This window comes from Gopherus flavomarginatus, chromosome 5 (genome assembly GCF_025201925.1).
Source record: "Gopherus flavomarginatus isolate rGopFla2 chromosome 5, rGopFla2.mat.asm, whole genome shotgun sequence".
In the NCBI taxonomy this organism is placed as follows: Eukaryota; Metazoa; Chordata; order Testudines; family Testudinidae; genus Gopherus; species Gopherus flavomarginatus.
In genome coordinates this window covers 154,898,753-154,917,896 of record NC_066621.1, presented here as the reverse complement: position 1 = coordinate 154,917,896, position 19,144 = coordinate 154,898,753, and the positions used below count along the sequence as shown (strand labels likewise).

The following is a 19,144-nucleotide window of genomic DNA, read 5'->3' as shown; positions in this document are numbered from 1 at the left end:
GCCTTAGGCCAGGCCTGTTTTGGCTTCCACCCACATCAGGGCCTTTGCCATTAAAGGGGAAATGGTAGGGGAACCCCCAGATCCTCCATCTCCACTGGGTCCCATCCAAGGCCCTGTGGGAAGCAACACCAGCAGGGCCCTCCCTTCAGAGAGTCTTAAGTCCACTGCTCTGGGCTATTTCTTACCTGTGTGCTCCTTCCATTTGGGGTGTGGCCCCTATAGCCCAAGCAGTCAATGCCGTAACAAAAAAGTCCAAGTGAGCAGGGCCTTGCAGCAGGACCTTCTCCACCCGAAAGGGGAAGTGGGGGGTGTCTGTGAGCTCAGCAGAGGATGACACAGTAGAACGTAGCTGCTTCCATGTGCCACTCCCACCCCCCTGCCCCAAATCATGCAGAGAACAAGGGGAGGAGCTTCTATGGGTCAGGGGATGATGCCATGAATTCCAGCTCCCCACCCCCACCCCTGGGCCAATCCAATGATCCAGGGACCCTTCCTAATGTATACCCATCAGTACTAACTCTGTTATTTGAAATTTAATTTAATTGATTCAATCACCTTAGCATACAGAGACACCCTTTTTTATTGCTATAAGTTCTGATACTAAACCTGAAAAACTGACCACCATGACTAGTGATCCAGCCTAGGTCCAGTTTAATTATTGCTACTAGCTTAGCTCTCATGACAGCTACAGAACCAGATATCCTTTTAGATGTATTAATTCCCATACTATCAAGTACAAATACCTACTCCTAGCCCCTCTCTCTCAATTCACTGGGTTTTGGAACCCATGTCCCTTGTCTAGAGAGTGCTACTTAGTTGATGGTGAGTCCCTCTGTCATAAAACAGTTTCATTGTCCTTGATTCACATAATCAGGGTAACAACCCTTTATTCTTCCTGCCCCAATAACAGAGAAACTGAGGATCCAACAGCAGCCAAAGTGACCATTTGGGCTCATGCTAGGCAGGGTGGGTGTGCCTATGCAAACAAGGTCAGCCCCTGAAGTTCTTGTCCACAACTCATCACAATTCACCACCAGATGTTAGGGTAGAGCTCCGCTTACATCTTTGTTCTCCATACAGATGCAGTTTACATCCTTTTGTAGCTTTCCTGTTCACAGGCTCTGACTTTACAAAGTGCCAGGGGGGCACTCGACCCCCCTAGCTCTACCCCAGGCCACGCCCCCCACTCCACCCCTTCCTCCAAGGCCCCACCCTGCCCTGCCTCTTCCCACCCCCGCTCCACCCCTGGCCTGCCTCTTCCCACCCCGACTCCACCCCCATCCCCACTTCTTCTTGCCTAGGTCTGCCCCCTCTCCCGAGCGCGCCTCATCCTTGCTCCTTCCCCTTCTCCCGCAGAGCCTCCTGAATGCCGTGAAACAGCTGATTATGGTGGGCTGGAGGCACGGGGAGAGAGAGGGAGGCACTGATCCATGGGGCCACCGGTGGGCGGGAGGCACTGGGAGGGTGGGGGAGGTGCTGATAAGGGGGATGCTGGTGGGTGCTCAGCACCCACCATTTTTTCCCTGTGGGAGCTCCAGCCCCAGAGCACCCACAAAGTCAGTGCCTAGTTTCCCTTTTGTAAAGGTCTGTTCTTTTGATTTTAGTAATGGAGAACTTGAAACCCCCAGCATTCTCCCAATCTGAAGTCACTTGTAATGCTTTCTTGATTCTCTTTTTTGCCACGCCAGTATTCCTGCTCCTAATCCACAGAGCACAATCACCTGCCAACAGAGTGGCACTTACCCAGCACTTATTTGTTTTGGAAGATTATTTATCATAATGTTAAGGAAGGTTGGAATGATAACCAGGGCCGGCTCCAGGCACCAGCAAATCAAGCACGTGCTTGAGGTGGCACATTTTCAGGGACAGCATTCCGGCCATCCTTTTTTTTTTTTTTCGCTTGGGGCAGCAAAAGCCTAGAGCTGGCCCTGGCAGCAGCAGTATGTCCTGCACGGGGGGTGCCCTGGGGCCGCTGCGGTTCACGCTGGGGAGCAGTGCCCTCACCTTATGGCCTGGCGGGCTCTGAGTGGCGACACTAGGGCTGGGGCCGCTCATAGATCCGCTTGCAGGTGCCGCAGGGCAGCTGCCCCCCAGGGCCGCAGCTGGGGCTGGGCAAAGTGGCCCGAGCCATCCAGGGACTGTGGCAGGGTGGCCAGGAGCAGTATCAGCAGTGGAGCTATAGAGGAGACTGGTTCCCGGGTGCCCTCATGCAGGGCCTGTGTCCCGCTTTCTGGGGCTCCGCTCTCTCTGGGGCTGCCCTGCCTGGCTCCCCAGCCCTCTGCTGGGTGGTTCCCCCAGCTCTGCCCTCCCGGGTCCCAGCTGGTCCTGGAGGTAGGAGCCCTGGCTGGAGGGACCCTGGGCTGAGGCACGGCGTGGGAGCCTTGCTGCTTACCCTGACCCTGCCAGCGCCAGACTGGCTGGAGGCGAGGGGGGAGTGGGTGGAGTCAGCACTGGTCGAGGGGAGCCCAGGGCTGGGGTGGCAGGGGGTGCAGGTGGGGTAGGGGGAGAGCCCAGGGTTGGGGCGGCAGGGGGTGCGGGTGGGGGGAGAGCCCAGGGCTGGGGCAGCAGGGAGGTGCGGGGGGAACGCAGGGCTGGGGTGGGACCGTGGGGAGCAGCCAACATTTTTTTTGCTTGGGGCGGCAAAAAACCTAGAGCTGGCCCTGCTGATAACACTTCCCTGAAGTGTGCCATTTTTAATACTATACATATTTGGCATAACTTTCCCATCTTGTATGGTCATTGTACTCAAAAAGTCTCTAATCTATCCATACATTTTCCCTCTTATCCATATTGTACCTACTTTGTACAGTAAGCCTTCCCTCCATGGCATGTCATATGTTTTTTCAGTATCTAGAAAACTTTGTGTCTCATACTTCTTGTATTTCAGTTTCCAGTTTTACAGTACAGCCGATGGTGCATCTTCCTCTTCTGGGATCACTCTGCACCTAGAATGCCATTGTTTACAAACAGGCAGCCAATCATTCACTCACCATTCTTGCCCTGATTTTACCCAGACAGGATGTAAGAGCAACTGGTCTGTAGGCCCCCATTTTTGTGGCAATCCTCCACTTTCCACAGCCACCGGCTGCCCTTTATAGGGAATTTCCTGATCCTACTAAGGTGGGGCTCATCTTTAATCAGGGTTGGCCTCATCCCATGCTCTCCAGCCCAGGGGGCAAGCCACCCTGTCAGACCCACCCTCAGGGGTTTAAACAAAACTTCGAAGGCCTCCTTCAACCAGGACGTGGAATGAAAACCAAGCAGGAAGGCTTTGTGCAACCAAAGCTTGAGACTGTCAAAAAGAGAGGTTTACCAGCCAGTCCTTTCCGACCTTCATGACCACCTCAATGCATCCCCCTCCCTGAGGGAACTGAGCACCTCAGCTGTCCAGATCACACACCCTTGACAACTCCTGAACTTAAGAGATGCTGCTGTGGTCTTTCATCTACTCAACACTTGGAGCAGGATCAATACACTCCATTATGCTAGAAAATCCCCTTCTCTCCCTCCTCCCCCCACATTATGCTTCATTTTCACCATTTTGCTTAAACTTCCAACCAGGCTGCTAAAATGCAGGAGTCTGGGCAAGCATCCTTCGAGGAACAAGACATGAGATTTCTGCTGCCACTCAGCTCTGCCATATACTCAGAACGAAGCTGCCTCTTCCAAGCCCTTGAGGACTCACAGTAGCTGACTGGTTGGCTTGTTTTGTGTTCGTTCAGCATGAGCAGAGTGAGTGGAACACGGGCAGCGGCAGCAGGGCTGAGTACAACAACACGTGCGGTTAAAATGGGGCTATACCATGTTTGAGTAAGAGCCCTTGGTTAATGTCATTTGTAAAGGCCAGACTCCCTGTCCTAGAGCCCAAAGTCCTTCCCAGAAGGCTCTTAGAGGGATCACATCTAGGGGGAAGAGTTTAATTTTGTTCCCTGTGACCATTCAGTTTTAGGCTTGTCTGGTGAGGTCATTTTTAGTAACCCAGTGGTGGTTTTGCAATGTAGACTGTCTGGATAAAGACAGTTTCAAAGAGGACTCCCAACCATCATCGCTATTGAACTGGGCAGGATTCAGACTAGTCCCCATCTGTGATAGACCCTGCATGACGAGCAGCAGGAAGCACATGGTTGAGTTCAGAGGAATAAAGACAGACTGATGAAGTGGTTCACTAAAGGTTTTTCCCCCACTTTTGCTTATTTCCATGGTTCAATCCATGGGCCGACCTCAAATTTTGCTAATTAGGTTCCAAAGGCAGAAGGCCCAGTCCTGAAAACTCTTACTTCTGTGAGGAAGGGCTTAGTCATGCAGGCAAGCACGCCTGTGAGTAGCGCTTGCAGAGCAGACATGCACAAATTGGTTTTCTAAGAGCCTGACCTTGGAACCTTTACTCACGGGACCGATCTCTATTGAGACTGTTCCTGTCAGTATGGACTGCAGGGCGAGGCTCTTTCCAAAGAAACAAACAGTGCTGAATTGATTATGTTTGACTGCTTTCCAAAGCCCCATTTCTATAGTATGATCTCTCATAGCTGCATGCATATGCCAAGCTTTTGCCACAGCGATATATAATTTATCTAGTTCTCTCATCTGCAGACACTGCATTTGCAGCTGTGTATCAGCATTTCGGAGGAATACGGAGCATATTGCATTTTAGTTTATTTTAATTTGTAGAAGTTCCTAACACAACTGAAAATGGATCTTATTTTTTCCCTTAGATTTACAATAATTCTGTGGGCTGATTAGGGGAACCAGATATCTTGCTTGCAGGCTGCATCTCTCAGATGACATCATAAATATGACTCTGCTTAAGTCTCATCTCCTTCATCTTCCCACATTAAGTGACCCTTTGAGAAATTAGGCCTGACTACCACCTTGCTTCGGAGGAGCTTGTTTTAGTCACATCAACGGTAATTAGAATATTAACAAGAAAGGGGAAGTAAGTCCTGGCAGTTGATTAATGAACAGCTTGACAAGTGACGCAGTTGCAAGGGTGGCCAGCGAGAGGCTGACCCGTAGCACAGAGAGAAGAGTTTATCTTGAACAGCAGCAAAAATAAAAGTGCCATTAGGGAAATTCAACTCTCTTTCCTTTCTGTGTCTGTTACTGCCAGAAATGAATTTTGTGTCGGTTGATCTATGAGGTCCTGGAAACTGGTCTATGCCAAAAAGATTAGTTAAAAAAGCATGATTTCTAGCAACAAAAAAACCAGCCTACAAAATAACATTTGACTCACTGATCTGGTAAATAACCAGTATCCTCCAGCGAACAGGTGATGGGAGTTCTCTAGGGTTCACAATAAACAAGGAAGTACTTACAGTTTTATCTTTTAGGTGATAGGAACAGTGTGTTACAGCTGAAATTTGCACAGAGAAGTACCTGATATAATCTCCTTTCTATACTCATATCTACAGGACAATGGAAAATCAAGCCAGGCAGCTCTTCGCACCTTAGCAGAGACTTTTCTGTGTCCCTGCTGTTCAGAAGATATGCCAAGGAAAGCTCTGCACACTTCTCTAGGTGTTTCCTGGGGGCAAGTGACTGCCTGATCTTCCCCGTTCACAGCTCCTGGATCAGGGGACCCTAGAGGAAATCCCTGTTTAGAATGCTTCATCTGGACTCTGCTGGTTTCTACTGGAAACCAAGAACCATAGCCCAGTTATACACAGTTTCCTTGTTCCAGGCCCTAGCTGCCGTATGAAACCCATAGCAACAAGTTGCAATTATCTGTGGGAATTTCAACAGCGGAAAGCTACTCACCACCCTCTTTCTAGCAGTTGTACTCAAGGTAGGAAGAAATACTTTGGGCCCAATCCCTATTCCAGCGGTAGGATAGGACAAGGGGAAATATGTCACCCAGTACCCCCAGGACTGGAAGGGGAGGCAGCTCATTCCTCGTCAGCTTGGGGTCTCACAATCTGTAACTCTGGGCCAGTTACTGACAAGGTCAGTCAGTTGTCTGAGCTGCAGCTTCCGTGGCAAGGCACCTCCTCTGTCATTGGGCTTAGCACTTCCCCCTCTGGTGTGACAGGGCCTGGAGTAAATTAGCCCCACTCCGGAGAGTGGTTGTCTCCCCCTCTGGGTTTATTTATCAACTTTATCAAGGTAGGCCTGCCGCAGGCCCAAGGAGCGCTCCTCTACCAAACAAAAGAAACACATTCACAAACCAAAGAGGGGGAACCGTTTCTGGCCCCCTCTTTGGGGAGTGTTGTCCTGTTATTGGTCCCGGAATGTCAGTCATTCCCCATAACAGGCACTCAGTTTTGGTTGTTTCCTCTGTAGGGAGTAGAACAGCCTCTCACCCTGGAGAAGCCTATCTCCTCTCTAACACTAGCTTTGCGGCAGCTCGTCTCTCACTCCTCTGTGTCACCAGAGGAGGAATTTTAAAGGTCTCAGGCAGCACTTAATTGGACTAACTGATTTTAAGGTCAGAAGGGACCATCATGATCATCTAGTCTGACCTGCACATTGCAGACCACAGAACCTCACTCACTCCTGAAATAGACCCCTAGCCTCTGGCTGAGTTACTGAAATCCTCAAAACATGGTTTAGACCATCCCTGACAGGTGTTTCTCTAACCTGCTCTTAAAAACCTCCAGTGACAGGCTTCCATAACCTCCCTAGGCAATTTATTCCAGTGCTTAACCACTTTGACAGTTAGGAAGCTTTTCGTAATGTTTTACCTGAATCTGCCTTGCTGCAAGATAAGCCCATTACTCCTTGTCTTGTCCTGAGTGGTTAAGGAGAACAATTTATCACCCTCGTCTTTATAACAACCTTTTACGTACATGGCCGGCTTTAGGAACTGCGGGGCCCGATTCGAATACCCAGCGGTGGTCTGGGTCTTTGGCGGCACTTCAGTGGTGGGGGGTCCTTCCCTCGCTCCGCACTCCCCCTGCCATGGACCCCTCACCGCTGAAATGCCTCCAAAGACCCAGACCGTCGCCGGGTGAGTAAAAAAATTTTAAAAATTAAAAAGGCGCCTAAGGCGTGGGGGGCCCTCTTAGGCGCTGGGCCCGATTCTGGGGAATCGGGGGAATTGGCCTAAAGCCGGCCCTGTTTATGTACTTGATGACTGTTATCATGTCCCTCCTCAGTCTTCTCTTCTCTAGACTAAACAAACCCAATTTTTTCAATCTTCCCTCAGAGGTCATGTTTTCTAGATCTTTAATCATTTTTGTTGCTCCTCTTTGGACTTTCTCCAATTTGTCCACATCTTTCCCAAAGCCCTGTGTCCAGAACTGGACACAATACTCCAGCTGAGCCCATTTCAGCGCAGAGTAGAGCGGAAGAATTACTTCTTGTGTCTTGCTAACAACATTCCTGCTAATACAGCCCAGAATGATGTTTGCTTTTTTTGCAACAGTGTTCCATTGTTGACTCATATTTAGTTTGTGACCCCCTACAACCCCCAGATCCTGTTCTGCAGTACTTCTTTCAAGGCAGTCATTTATTTATTTTTTATTTATACCGAAGGCACAAAAGAAGTGTGGGGGGGGTGGAAACAAGACAGCCTTTTAGGCCATCTTTATAAAAAAGCACAAGAAGATTTTTTTTTGCCTTTTCCAGACCATCTTTAAGCGTGTGTAGAATGTAGTTCCTTTCCTTTGAAATCAATGGGAGCTGAGCACTTTTCAAAATCAGGCCATTTTTATAGGTGCCTAAGCGGGGACAAGGAGCCTAACTTTAGGCCACCATGTTTCAAATTCTTGACGCAAGGGCATTAGAACAGCCCATACAACCTTAACTGCAAACTTCTCAGAGAGGTCTGGAAGGACATTTGGCTCACAGGGTCCTTCCCTGCTATCCAGGAGAATTTACATGGCTGGAGGTGAGCGGAGGGCTGTGGCAATCACCCCAGATTTCTTTCTGTGAAGAGCAGCCTGTGGATGGTGAAAGAGGAGTGGCCAATAAGCTCCATCTCGCCATGGCCGTGTTCTCTGCGGATGGCTGTCCTGATGGTGCTGTCTTCCCCATAACCGCTGGGCATGTGCAAAGCATCCCGAGCTGAACGTTAAAAGCTTTTATTATCTTAATGCCATTGTTTTGGAGACTCATGGGGATGGTGTAGTTGGCGTGCTGCCATTTATCAAGCCTGCCCAGAAACGGTGAGTGCCCGTGGCTGCTGTTGAGCGTCTCGGCTGCAGCACTACTGGTCTTATCAATTCTCCATCTCTCCAGTGGGTTGTTAACCCGAGAAGGATGGTGCAATGTTGCAAGGCTGGCTGGTGCTCAGAGCTCGGCAGTACAGATGAAATTCACCTCTATACACAAGGCCCGTGCACCACGTAAGTCCTGCTCTTTCAGAGGCCGAAGTGAGAGTGTCCAGGATCTGAGAAGGGAGAGACCAAAATCCACACTAACAAAAAACGTGTTCCCTTTAAGAAGACCTCGAAACCGACCCCGGCTGGCAGAGTTCCTATTTCTAGGCTTCCTCCTGTTCCCATAATCATCAGGTTGGGAAAGGAGCCACCTAATCCAGGTCATAATAAGGCTTTTACCTCAGAGCCTTGAACCAGAGCCGCCAAATTTATAGTCAGAAGAAACCAAGTCTTTAGGAGCCAGGTCAGGCTAGTGGCTGCTGGTTCCCTCTCCCTTTCTCAGCTTCCTTTTCCAGTATATAGCCCAGCTCCCAGAGCAGGGCAGGATGCTCCTTGATTAAACCCAGTCTGTCCCTTAAGGGTGTAATACACCCCCACCACAGGGACTGAAGTGATGCATGTGCTTTGCCAAGGGCATTCTGCCCAGGGCTGAATTTCATTACAGAAGAGCAGCACTGGGTGGCTTTGATCAGTATTTACATCATGTCTGAGCAGCTGTGTTCCTAACGGTACCGGAGGAGATTTCAGGAGTGGTGTTTGGCAAGCCTGGCAAAAGTGTATTGGCCCCATCCTGGCATCTTTTATAGCTAGGGCCCTACCAAATCCACCGCCATGAAAAACGTGTCACGGACTGTGAAATCTGGTCTCCCCCCCGTGAAATCTGGTCTTTTGGGTGCTTTTACCCAATACTATACAGATTTCATAGGGGAGACCAGCGTTTCTCAAATTGGGGGTCCTGGTCAAATGGGACTTGCAGGGGGGTCACAAGGTTATTTTAGGGGGGTTGCAGTATTGCCACCCTTATTTCTGCACAGCCTTCAGAGCTGGGCAACTGGAGAGCGGCAGCTGTCGGCCAGGCACCCAGCTCTGAAGGCAGCACCCTGCCAGCGGCAGTGGATAAGTAAGGTTGGCAATACCACACCATGCCACCCTTACTTCTGTGCTGCTGCTGGCGGCAGCTCTGCCTTCAGAACTGAGCTCCTAGCCAGCAACTGCCGCTCTCCAGCTGCCCAGCTCTGAAGGCCGTGCCACCACCAGCAGCAGCGCAGAAGTAAGGGTAGCAGTTCTGCAACCTCCCTTACAGCTAGGATGACCAGATATCCTGATTTTATAGGGACAGTCCCAATTTTTGGGTCTTTTTCTTATATAGACTCCTATTACCCACCACCCTCTGTCCCGATTTTTCACACTTGCTGACTGGTCACCCTACTTATAACAATGCGCCTCCCCCACCCCCCAACTCCTTTTTGGGTCAGGACCCCTACAATTACAACACTGTGAAATTTCAGATTTAAATAGCTGCAATCATGAAATTTATGATTTTTTAAATTCTATCACCATGAAATTGACAAAATGGACCGTGAATTTGGTAGGTCCCTAATTATAGCCAATGAAACACAGTTTAATTTCTGAACATGTTACTACCAGCTCTTGGGGTTTTATTTATTTATTTATTTTTACAAGGTGGCTTTTCAGAAAAGAATTACGAGTGGAGCTCTGAAGAGGAAGCGGCTGTGAAGAAGCCGGGGCCAGTCCAGGTGCTCATTGTTAAAGATGACCATTCCTTTGAGCTGGATGAGGCCGCGCTGAACCGCATCCTGCTCTCAGAGGCCGTGAGAGATAAAGAGGTAGTTGCTGTGTCTGTCGCTGGAGCTTTCAGGAAAGGAAAATCGTTCCTGATGGACTTCATGCTGAGATACATGTACAACAAGGTACAAGTAACGCCTCCTTGTGTTGTCCTGGAGTCTTGGTGTGTCTCACTGTGCAGGGTTTCTCATTGCTCTGATATGATACCTCCCTCCCATGCAAACTGGAGAGGGGTCTGAGCCAGAGGCCTGGATTCACTTTGGGGGCACTTGGGCCGCCCTCTGTAATGGGCTCCCACTGGGATTTGAATTCCCTGTGACAGTGCGGGAGTCTGGATTCAGATCATTATCCAGATCTGAGCTTCATGGTAGTCTGGGCTCCCAGCCGATAAGGCATTTTTCTGGAAGGCTGGTACTCCTCCCTATCTAGAGGGCTGGTGCAATCCCAGTGCATGCTCCCTGACGGGCAGTGAAGGTTCCTTTCATGCAGCCGGCAGGGCCTCAAGCTTTGCTGTATTGCTGTGAGCAGAGAACGCTGTGCGGCATTGCCCTCCGCTGGCGGCTGCCAAGGGATCTCAGGCTGCCCGGCCCTGTGCCAACTTCCACTTTCTCCGTACTCTTGCCTTGGTAGTGCGAGCCTTTAGGGATCTGAGCAGGGGGACACAGCCTGTTGGGCAGGAGAGTAGAGCAAGGAGGACCTCCTGGAAGATGGGTCTGGGGGAGGGGACTGCGAGTAGGGGAAGGGCACAGCCATCACCATGAGCCCAAGGAGGAATGGTGTAAGTTAGAGCAGCACCTCAGCTGTTCTAAATTCCTTCGGGGTCGGCTGGTCCTTGAGCAGGGATCCATAGCTGGCTCCCTGCAGCTCCATTGTGCCTGACCTCGAATGGGGCGTCATGGAGAATCTGGCCCTTAGTTTTCACAAGTCCTGTTGTATACTTGCTATGGTGTTAGTGTACCACTGCCCTCTGCTAGACAGAATCAGTGCTGCTCAGGGGCATGCTGTCCGTACCATACTGCTGTTGGAGAGTCTTTGTTAGCTCAGGTGTCAGGGGCCTGTGATTTTGGAACAGGTGGATCTGAGTTCTTCCCAGTCTGGGTTCCGACTGGACATGGCATGGATCAGCAGCAAGCATGCAATCCTTGATGGCCACCGCTTTGTCACAGTGACTGGGGAGGGACTCCTGGATTTGGGCCCAACCTTCAGATGCCTCTTCATGTCCAGCTGATCAAAAGAACTGAATGGGGAGGCTGTGAAGTCTTTGCTTCCTGCTAGGAAACCTCTGGTGTGAGTAACCGTGGGATGGAGGCAGCACAGGTGAGAGAAGAACCCAAGGGCGCGGGCTGTGGTGATCCATTTTCTCCCCACTCCCAGGAAACCATTGACTGGCTCGGCGATTACAATGAACCGCTGACGGGCTTCTCGTGGCGAGGAGGGTCTGAGCGGGAGACGACTGGCATTCAGATATGGAGTGAACTCTTTCTTGTGGACAAACCAGACGGTAAAAAGGTATGCAGGGTGTCCGGTGGCAGCACATCCCTTTGTTCGGGGGCTGCCTTTGGGTTCCCCTACCCTGAGCTCTAACATGGATACTCCGTTTTTTCCTAGATAAGCATCCCTTTAGATGGTCTTTGATGCCATATGCCTTAGATTTCAGCAAATTCTAATGCACCATTACTATAATATCTAAGTCTCTATCCAAAGAGCAAGAACCATCTCTATTACTCGCTATATCTCTACTGCTTTCAGGAGTCCCATGACTGATCAAAAAAGTGAACAGAATGTTGGGAATCATTAAGAAAGGGATAGATAATAAGACAGAAAATATCCTCTTGCCTCTATATACATCCACATCTTGAATACTGCATGCAGATGTAGTGGCCCCATCTCAGAAAAGATATATTGGCATTGGAAAAGATTCAGAAAAGGGCAACAAAAATGATTAGGGGTATGGAACAGCTTCCGTATGAGGAGAGATTAATTAAACAGGGACTTTTCAGCTTGGAAAAGAGACAACGAAGGGAGGATATGATAGAGGTCTATGAAATCAGGACTGGTGTGGAGAAAGTAAATAAGGAAGTGTTAAGTATCAGGGGGTATAAGTATAAGGAAGCATTGTAATTTACTTCTTCTCATAACACCAGAACTGGGAGTCACCAACGAAATTAATACACAGCAGGTTTAAAACAAACAAAAGGTGGTATTTCTTCACACAATGCAGTCAACCTGTGGAACTCCTTGCCAGAGGATGTTGTGAAGGCCAAGACTATAACAATGTTCAAAAAAGAACTAGATAAGTTCATGGAGGACAGGTCCATCAATAGCTATTAGCCAGGATGGGCAGGAATGGTGTCCCTAGCTTCTGTTTGCCAGAAGCTGGGAATGGGCGATGGGATGAATCACTTGATTTTTACCTGTTCTGTTAATTCCCTCTGTGGCACCTGGCATTGGCCATTGTCGGTCTGACCCAGTATGGCTGTTCTTATGATTCTTGGGTCCAGGTCCCTAGCAGAATACTGCTGCTCTCTTGTAGGACTGGCTGGAGAAGGGCACATTTTGACTCACTAGAGGCCCAAGCCAACACCCAGAGAAGACAGTGGGAAGCGTCTGTGGGCATTGGATTGGATCCTAAATTGTGTATGGATATGCTACCATATTTGGCTCCTGAGATATGAAATGAATGAGATCATTAAGACAACACATCCATGGCTACAGGAAATGGTTTAAAAAAGTTCCTCCCAAAATGAAGGCCCATCCATCTCTGGGCTGGAATTAATGAAGCTTAGTTAGTTGTGTTCTCTTCATAACCTGGAATCATCAGGAGATCAGAGGTCGCTGGGGATTGTGTTTCCCTCTCCATTCCAGTGTGCTTCATTTCTTCCAAGCCCGAGGTGTGTGTAGTGAGACAGCCAGCAAGATGGTGTGGTCATATTTTGGTTTTCTCCACCACGGTTTGGGACTGGAGAGCGATTTGATTGAAAAGCTCCATTGGGTGCAGAGCACTAATTCTGACCGCTCCGCTCTGCAGGTTGCCGTGCTACTGATGGACACGCAGGGGACGTTTGACAGCCAGTCGACTCTGCGGGATTCAGCCACCGTGTTTGCCCTTAGCACTATGATCAGCTCAATCCAGGTAGTACGGTGATGAATCTGTGCGTCATTTGCTGAAGGATGGTGGGTGGGGATTTGAAAAAACTGCAGCTATTGGCTTAACTCTACCGCTAGTCATTGACTTCTAGGGGATCTGAGACCCACTGACAGCCCCATTGATGGGGCAGTTGTGGGCACATGACTGGAGGAGGATGTGAGGAAATTCTTGATGGTGTCTCTTTGCTGGAACTGTTCTGTACTGCAGCTATAGGAACCCTCCTCTAGATATTAAGAACAACTGTCTCTTGTATTGGATAGCCAGGGGAGTGCACAAGGGCAGGCAAGCAGGGGCCTGGGCCCCCCCAATAATCATTGGGGGCACAGAACTTCTCCGGCCCCAAGGCTGTGGCGGGAGCTGACAGCTCCTCCCGCCCTGGGACTACAGCGACAGGAATAATGCGGTTAGAGTGAGCTCCTCCGGCACTGGGCCTCAGCAGGGGCACAGAACGCGCCCCTCCAAAAGGGGGTCAATTTTAAATTCCTGCACACGTCCCTGTGTATAGCCCTGCTCATCCTGGGAGCTCCCAGTGCACCTTGCAGACTGTGGGCCAGAATTCAAGTAGGCTCCTCGCCATTTTGACCCTGAAGACAGGGCCGCCCTTGGCACTGGGAAGGAGTCCGTTTCCCCAAGGATGGGCTGATCGAGACGTGCTCCAGTCCCAGATGGACCTGGCTGAAGTCTGTCAGGTGCCTGGGGCGCTCCATATCTGACTCAGGGCACCACAGGGCCAGGCCCACTGGCAGGAACAACAGCGGGTGGCCACATAATCTCCCCCGTTAATGTGGAGGGGCTGAGCAGGGATGGTTCAGGGAAGCAGCCATATGTCGGCTCCCGTGAGCTGATGGTGTTTATCATATCGTGACACATCTCTGCATAGGCTGCCAGAGGCTCCCTGGTCTAGCACCCAGCCAGCCTGCCTGTGCAGATGGGCACTACCCCGGGGGTCCTGCAGGAGACCAGTCAGAGGTGGGAGGACAGTGCTAGCCAAAATGATGCCAAGTTTAACACCCCAGGTCAGGGGTGCCAGAACTGGGAGGGGAGGGCAGGGGGCCATGGCCCCATCACTTTTTACCAGCCGTAACGGTGAGCAGTGGTGGGGGAGGAGAGAAGCAAGTGGGGGATGGAGTTTTGGGGGGAAGATGCAAGGGGAGGGCCTTGGGGGACGGGGCGGCATGAGGGCGGGGGGCTTGGGGAGAAGGAGTGGGAGCTCAGGGGCAGGATATTGGTGGAAGGGGTGGCACGCGGGGGCAGGGCCGTGGTTCAGGTGCCGGTGGCCCCCACTTTTAGGGAGCTTCAGCTGCTCCTGCTCCAAGTAATAGGAAAAAAGACTCACCGAAGTGCCTGGCCCACATGTCCTGGGGCCCCAGCCTATGGCAGCCTGCTGGTGCATTGTCCAGAGCAGAGAGGTAGGGGATGTGTGTGTGTGAGACACAAACAGTAGGCTAGCACCTGTTCTCCTGTGTGTTGGCTCTAGGAGCACCTGCTGGACGGGTCACTCGCTGGGACAGGGACAGTCTTGTACTGTGTCTGTACAGTGCCTTGCACAACGGGGCCCCACCCTGACGGGCCTCGACTCTGGCCACTTCTGTAATACAAATAAATAATGTAAAATTGGTTTTGAGTCAGAATGTGGCTAATTGAAAGGCCATTGAAAATGCTGTATCCGAAGGGCAGGACATTTTAAGTCCCCTAAACATTTCCTTTTAAATACAGGTATACAACTTATCCCAGAACGTTCAAGAAGATGATCTCCAGCACTTACAGGTAACTTCCTGGTGCTCTTGGCGGAGCGGGGGAGTCAGAAGAGGGGCGTTAATCTGTCATGCTTTCATTGGTGGTGCTTGTCCTAAAACTCCTCCTTTTGGCCTGCTTGCCTTCTGCACTGGAAACATGCATTTAAGTAAATAAACAACGGGCTCTCATCTGGTGTAGAGGTTATTGTTCTGCAGTGAATGGGCAGTTAGGAACAGTCACGAAGGGGGTGGAACCTGTTTCCTCTAAGCTGTTTAAGCCCATCTACTTTGGACCTGGTCCATCTAGCATAGAAGTCAATGGCCGAACTCCCATTGTCTCAGTGGGAACAGGAGCAGGCCCTGGCTGGGTCAGCAAGGAGGCTTAGATTTCTGACCCAGCCTCTTTTGTAGCTTGTCGGATGGTGTGTGTGGAGGGCAAACCGGGGCACAGACTCAGGGCTGGAGATAAAACAAGGCAACAAAAGACCAGGGGGGCTGTTTGAATCCAGCCCTGTGGTCACGATGTGCTTCTGCATTGGCAAAGCGGCGCATTTCCCGCCCTCTAGCTCTGTGAATACCTGTTCCTCCAGCCTTTTGCTGCTGAACTCAGGAGGGCATGTGGCTTTGGATTTCTCTGTAAAAATCAGTTCCAAGGAAGTGGAGGCCAATTTCCTCAGCTCAGTCTTCTTCTGACATGGGGCCTGAGATAATTCCAGCTGGCTTTCAATAAACAGGGCACAAAGCTATCTGGGGCACGTGAGCGCCCCCGCCCCCTAGACCTTGCTACGTGTGGTCTGTACTGGATTGTTCTGCTCATCCTGCAGCTACTTATTGGCAACTTCTAGCAACCAGCTGTGTTAGTTATTAATCCCTTGGTCTGAGGGAATTAAGGGCGTCTGTTGTTCAGATATCCAATGTTTAACAGTTAACTATCTGCCTTAGGGTTTTATAGTGCCACCCTTCACCATTGCACCTGAGAGCAGTTAGCACTGGTGAGATCAACGTGTTGAGAGCGAGACAAAGATTAATCCAGGAAAGTCTCATAGGAGCAAATTGTAGCGCCCTTACTCCTCTGAGTAGCTCTAGTGCAGATGATGGGGCACCACCTCCACAGTCTTGCCCATAATGAGTGGAACGTTGACAACAGTCGTACAGTTTACGTAGCGTTGGGTGCAGATTCTTCTAGGCATTGAAAGAACCCAAAGAGGAGGATGGATACTGGTGTTATAACTTCAGAAACTGGGATCCCTAGTGGTGGCACAAATGCTGCTGGGCTGATTAAACTTTGGGCATGTGGCCCTGGTTGTCTAGGGGCATGTAATGAATGGAGTGTTTTGGTAACGGCTGCCCCATCCATCCTCTGATGAAGTCTTTGGGTAGTTTGGTGTGCTTGGATTTTCTTATTGAAAAACTAGGTGAGGGGGCAGAGAAAGAAAAGCAAAAATCAGCCTAGAACAACTCCGTTTTTCCCACAGGATGGTTTCTGCATTGTTTTGGCCAGCCCAGGTTACAGGGTAAATATCTGCTGATATTTAAAAAAACACACCCCCTCCCAAAACACTCACTCATTTTGAAATAACATTTGGGGTTGGGTTTTTTAGCATGTGGATCCATTTTTAGGGACTTGGGATGTAGTAGATTTTGCCTCTGTTGAAAAGAAATAGGCCAAAGGTTGGAGAACCTCCCAATCTAGCAGATATGCCAAAAAAAAAAAAAAATCCAAACTGAAACCTGAGTGAGATGTTAGGGGCTACCCCACTGTCTTTTGTCAGTGGACGTTTGGAGCCCAGGCTGCAGCATTCAGTCCTCTCAAGGCAAATACCTGTTTCTTAATCCCATTTCCTTCAGTGTTCAAATGGTCAAAGGCTCCAGGCTGGTGGCAGTTTGGTGTCGCATGGGAAGCACTGGGGGATGCCAGTGCACAAACGAGCAGAAGACTCAATCCATTTATACATTAACCCCCCCGCACTTATTTGGCAACCAAGAATTCTGTACGGAGATCGTGTATGTCAAGACTAAGAACAGCTGATGTACCTCTACCTCGATATAACGCTGTCCTGGGGAGCCAAAAAATCTTACTGCGTTATAGATGAAACCGTGTTATACTGAACTTGCTTTGATCCACCCAAGCGCACAGCCCCGCCCCCCGGAGCGCTGCTTTACCGCGTTATATCCAAATTCGTGTTATATCGGGTGGCGTTATAGCGAGGTAGCGGTGTATTAACAGCAGCTTAATATACCTGCAAACTGTGAGCTGAACGTGCACAACCAAGCAGACCTTAGCTATAGCCCTGGAAACGGCACAAACCTAGAAACCAAATAGTGACGCTAGCCCTTGCATGGCACAAGACCAGCTGTACTGCACGATAGACTCTGAAACTAAGAGTTCCCCTCCTTGTTTTGCTCCTCGTTTTAGCTCTTTACGGAATACGGCAGGCTGGCCATGGAGGAAACCTTCCTGAAACCTTTCCAGGTGAGTAACATGACCTCCACGGCTAAGGTTATTCTCTAGCACAGATTAGCTTTGATAGGAACCTTTTGGCCTCGCCAGCAGGTGTCACTGCTGTTTGCGATATGGGGAGAGAGGAAACCCGAAGAAATCAAGGCACTGTGAGACCTTTGCTGAGCAGAGCACAAAGGAAAGGTGTCTTGTTCCCCTGCTCTCTAGCAAAGTTCAAGATCTCTCTGTTTTCCCCATTAAAGTCTCCCCAACCTGCAGGCCCCTGGGCACTGTCATCATTCTGGACAAGGCAGGCTGGGTCTCAGGCAGACGGCACGTCACTGACAGCACAGCATAGCACACGGGTGGGATCAGAACACTCACTAGGTATAGAATGTAACCCACTTCCGCGCTGTCCCTTGGGTCCAGTGGAATTTCTGCTGCTATGCAGAACAAGGGGCCTTAAATTTAATAAACATTCCTCCCAATGACCAAGAGGGTAGATCTATGGAAAAGATCAATTTAAAGGCGATTCTTTTCACAGGTAAGAACAGTTTTATTTGTACTTCCATTGCCCACTCGAAATAAAACATGCACTTCAAATGGAGCACGTCGGAGGATGTGTCTTTAGCCTCCTTAGCTGGCAAGAGATGCCAGAGGAGTGAATGGCGCAGTGAGAGGATTACCTGCTTTCACAGGCCCGCTCCAACTGGAAGCAAACGTGAATGAATAAATCAAAAGCAGGTGAGGCGGGGGTGGAGAAGCTGATCCATCAAGCAGCTGCTGCAGATGCTAATAATGAGGCGGTTGCTTAGCAGTTCCTTAAATCTGCAGCCTACCCAGTCTCTCTTTGTCTTTGAGCAAAGTCATTCATACTGCCGTACTCCTTTGGTTCCTGCTCTGGGTGAGCACATCAGTTGACTCACTTGTGTGGTTGGAAAGCGGTGCAGGAGGTGGGAGCAGATTTTTGTAGCATTAGAGGTGGGCGCAGAATGACGTGGACTGGGGCATAGGACAGAGGGTGGGATTTAGGAGCCCAGCAAAGGGTACCACTGTTTTGACATAATAGGCTCAGTTCTGTAAGGCATTGACTTAGTCCCACGAGCCATTCTCATTGAAAAAAATTAGTGCTATACAAAATAAGGCTAGTGCCTATTAACTGGCTTAAAACTGGTTCGCTGACAGATCACAAAAAGTAATTGTAAATAGGGAATATCATCCTATGGGGTTGTTTCTAGTGGGCTCAGCAGGGAGGGATTCTTGGCCCAGTGCTATTCAATATCTTCATCAATGAATGATCTGGAAGAAAACAGAAATTGACTACTGGTAAAATTTGCAGACAACACACAAATTGGTGGGGAGAGATAAATAAGGATGGGGGGTCAGTTGGTAAGATAGGTTCGTTTGAACAACCTGCATTTTAATGTAGCCAAATTCCAGGACATGCAGCTAGGAACAGCTAAGGTAGATAACCCAGATGAGACACAGCATCCTGGAATGTAGTGATGTTGAAAAGGATTTAAGAGTAATGGTAGATAATGAACTGAACACAAACTCCCCATGTGATGCTTTATGTAAGAAGCAGAAAAGAATCCTGTGGCACCTTATAGACTAACAGACATTTTGGAGCATGAGCTTTCGTGGGTGTGTAAGCAGGGGACATGAATCAGGAGTAAGGAGCTGGTGTTACCTCTGAATACAGCATTAGTGGGGGTGTTCCTGGAGACAGTGTCCGGTAAGTTCCAGTGTCCACACTTCAAAAAGGATGTTGAAATATTGGAAAGGGTTCAGAAAGGAGCAACAAAAATGACTGAAAGTCTGGAAAACCTGCCTTGCAGTGAGAGACTTCACAAGCTGCATCTGTTTAGTTCCTCCAAGAGACAATTAAGAAGGGAGTTGATCATGGTTTACAAGTACC

At 49.7% G+C, this 19,144-nt stretch overlaps 1 protein-coding gene across 4 annotated transcripts in view; it reads left to right on the top strand.

The window, feature by feature from the left end:
• ATL1 (atlastin GTPase 1) overlaps window positions 1-19,144 on the top strand; it is a 60,442-nt gene that overhangs the window by 12,858 nt on the left and 28,440 nt on the right. For 3 of the 4 annotated variants that reach the window (XM_050954699.1, XM_050954698.1, XM_050954696.1), the window contains 5 exons: window positions 9,780-10,027; window positions 11,277-11,411; window positions 12,931-13,035; window positions 14,767-14,817; window positions 17,203-17,259. In XM_050954699.1, coding sequence (XP_050810656.1) covers window positions 9,780-10,027; window positions 11,277-11,411; window positions 12,931-13,035; window positions 14,767-14,817; window positions 17,203-17,259 — 596 coding nt within the window. The remainder of the gene's footprint in view (window positions 1-9,779; window positions 10,028-11,276; window positions 11,412-12,930; window positions 13,036-14,766; window positions 14,818-17,202; window positions 17,260-19,144) is intronic. The other variant, XM_050954697.1, reaches the window with a different exon arrangement.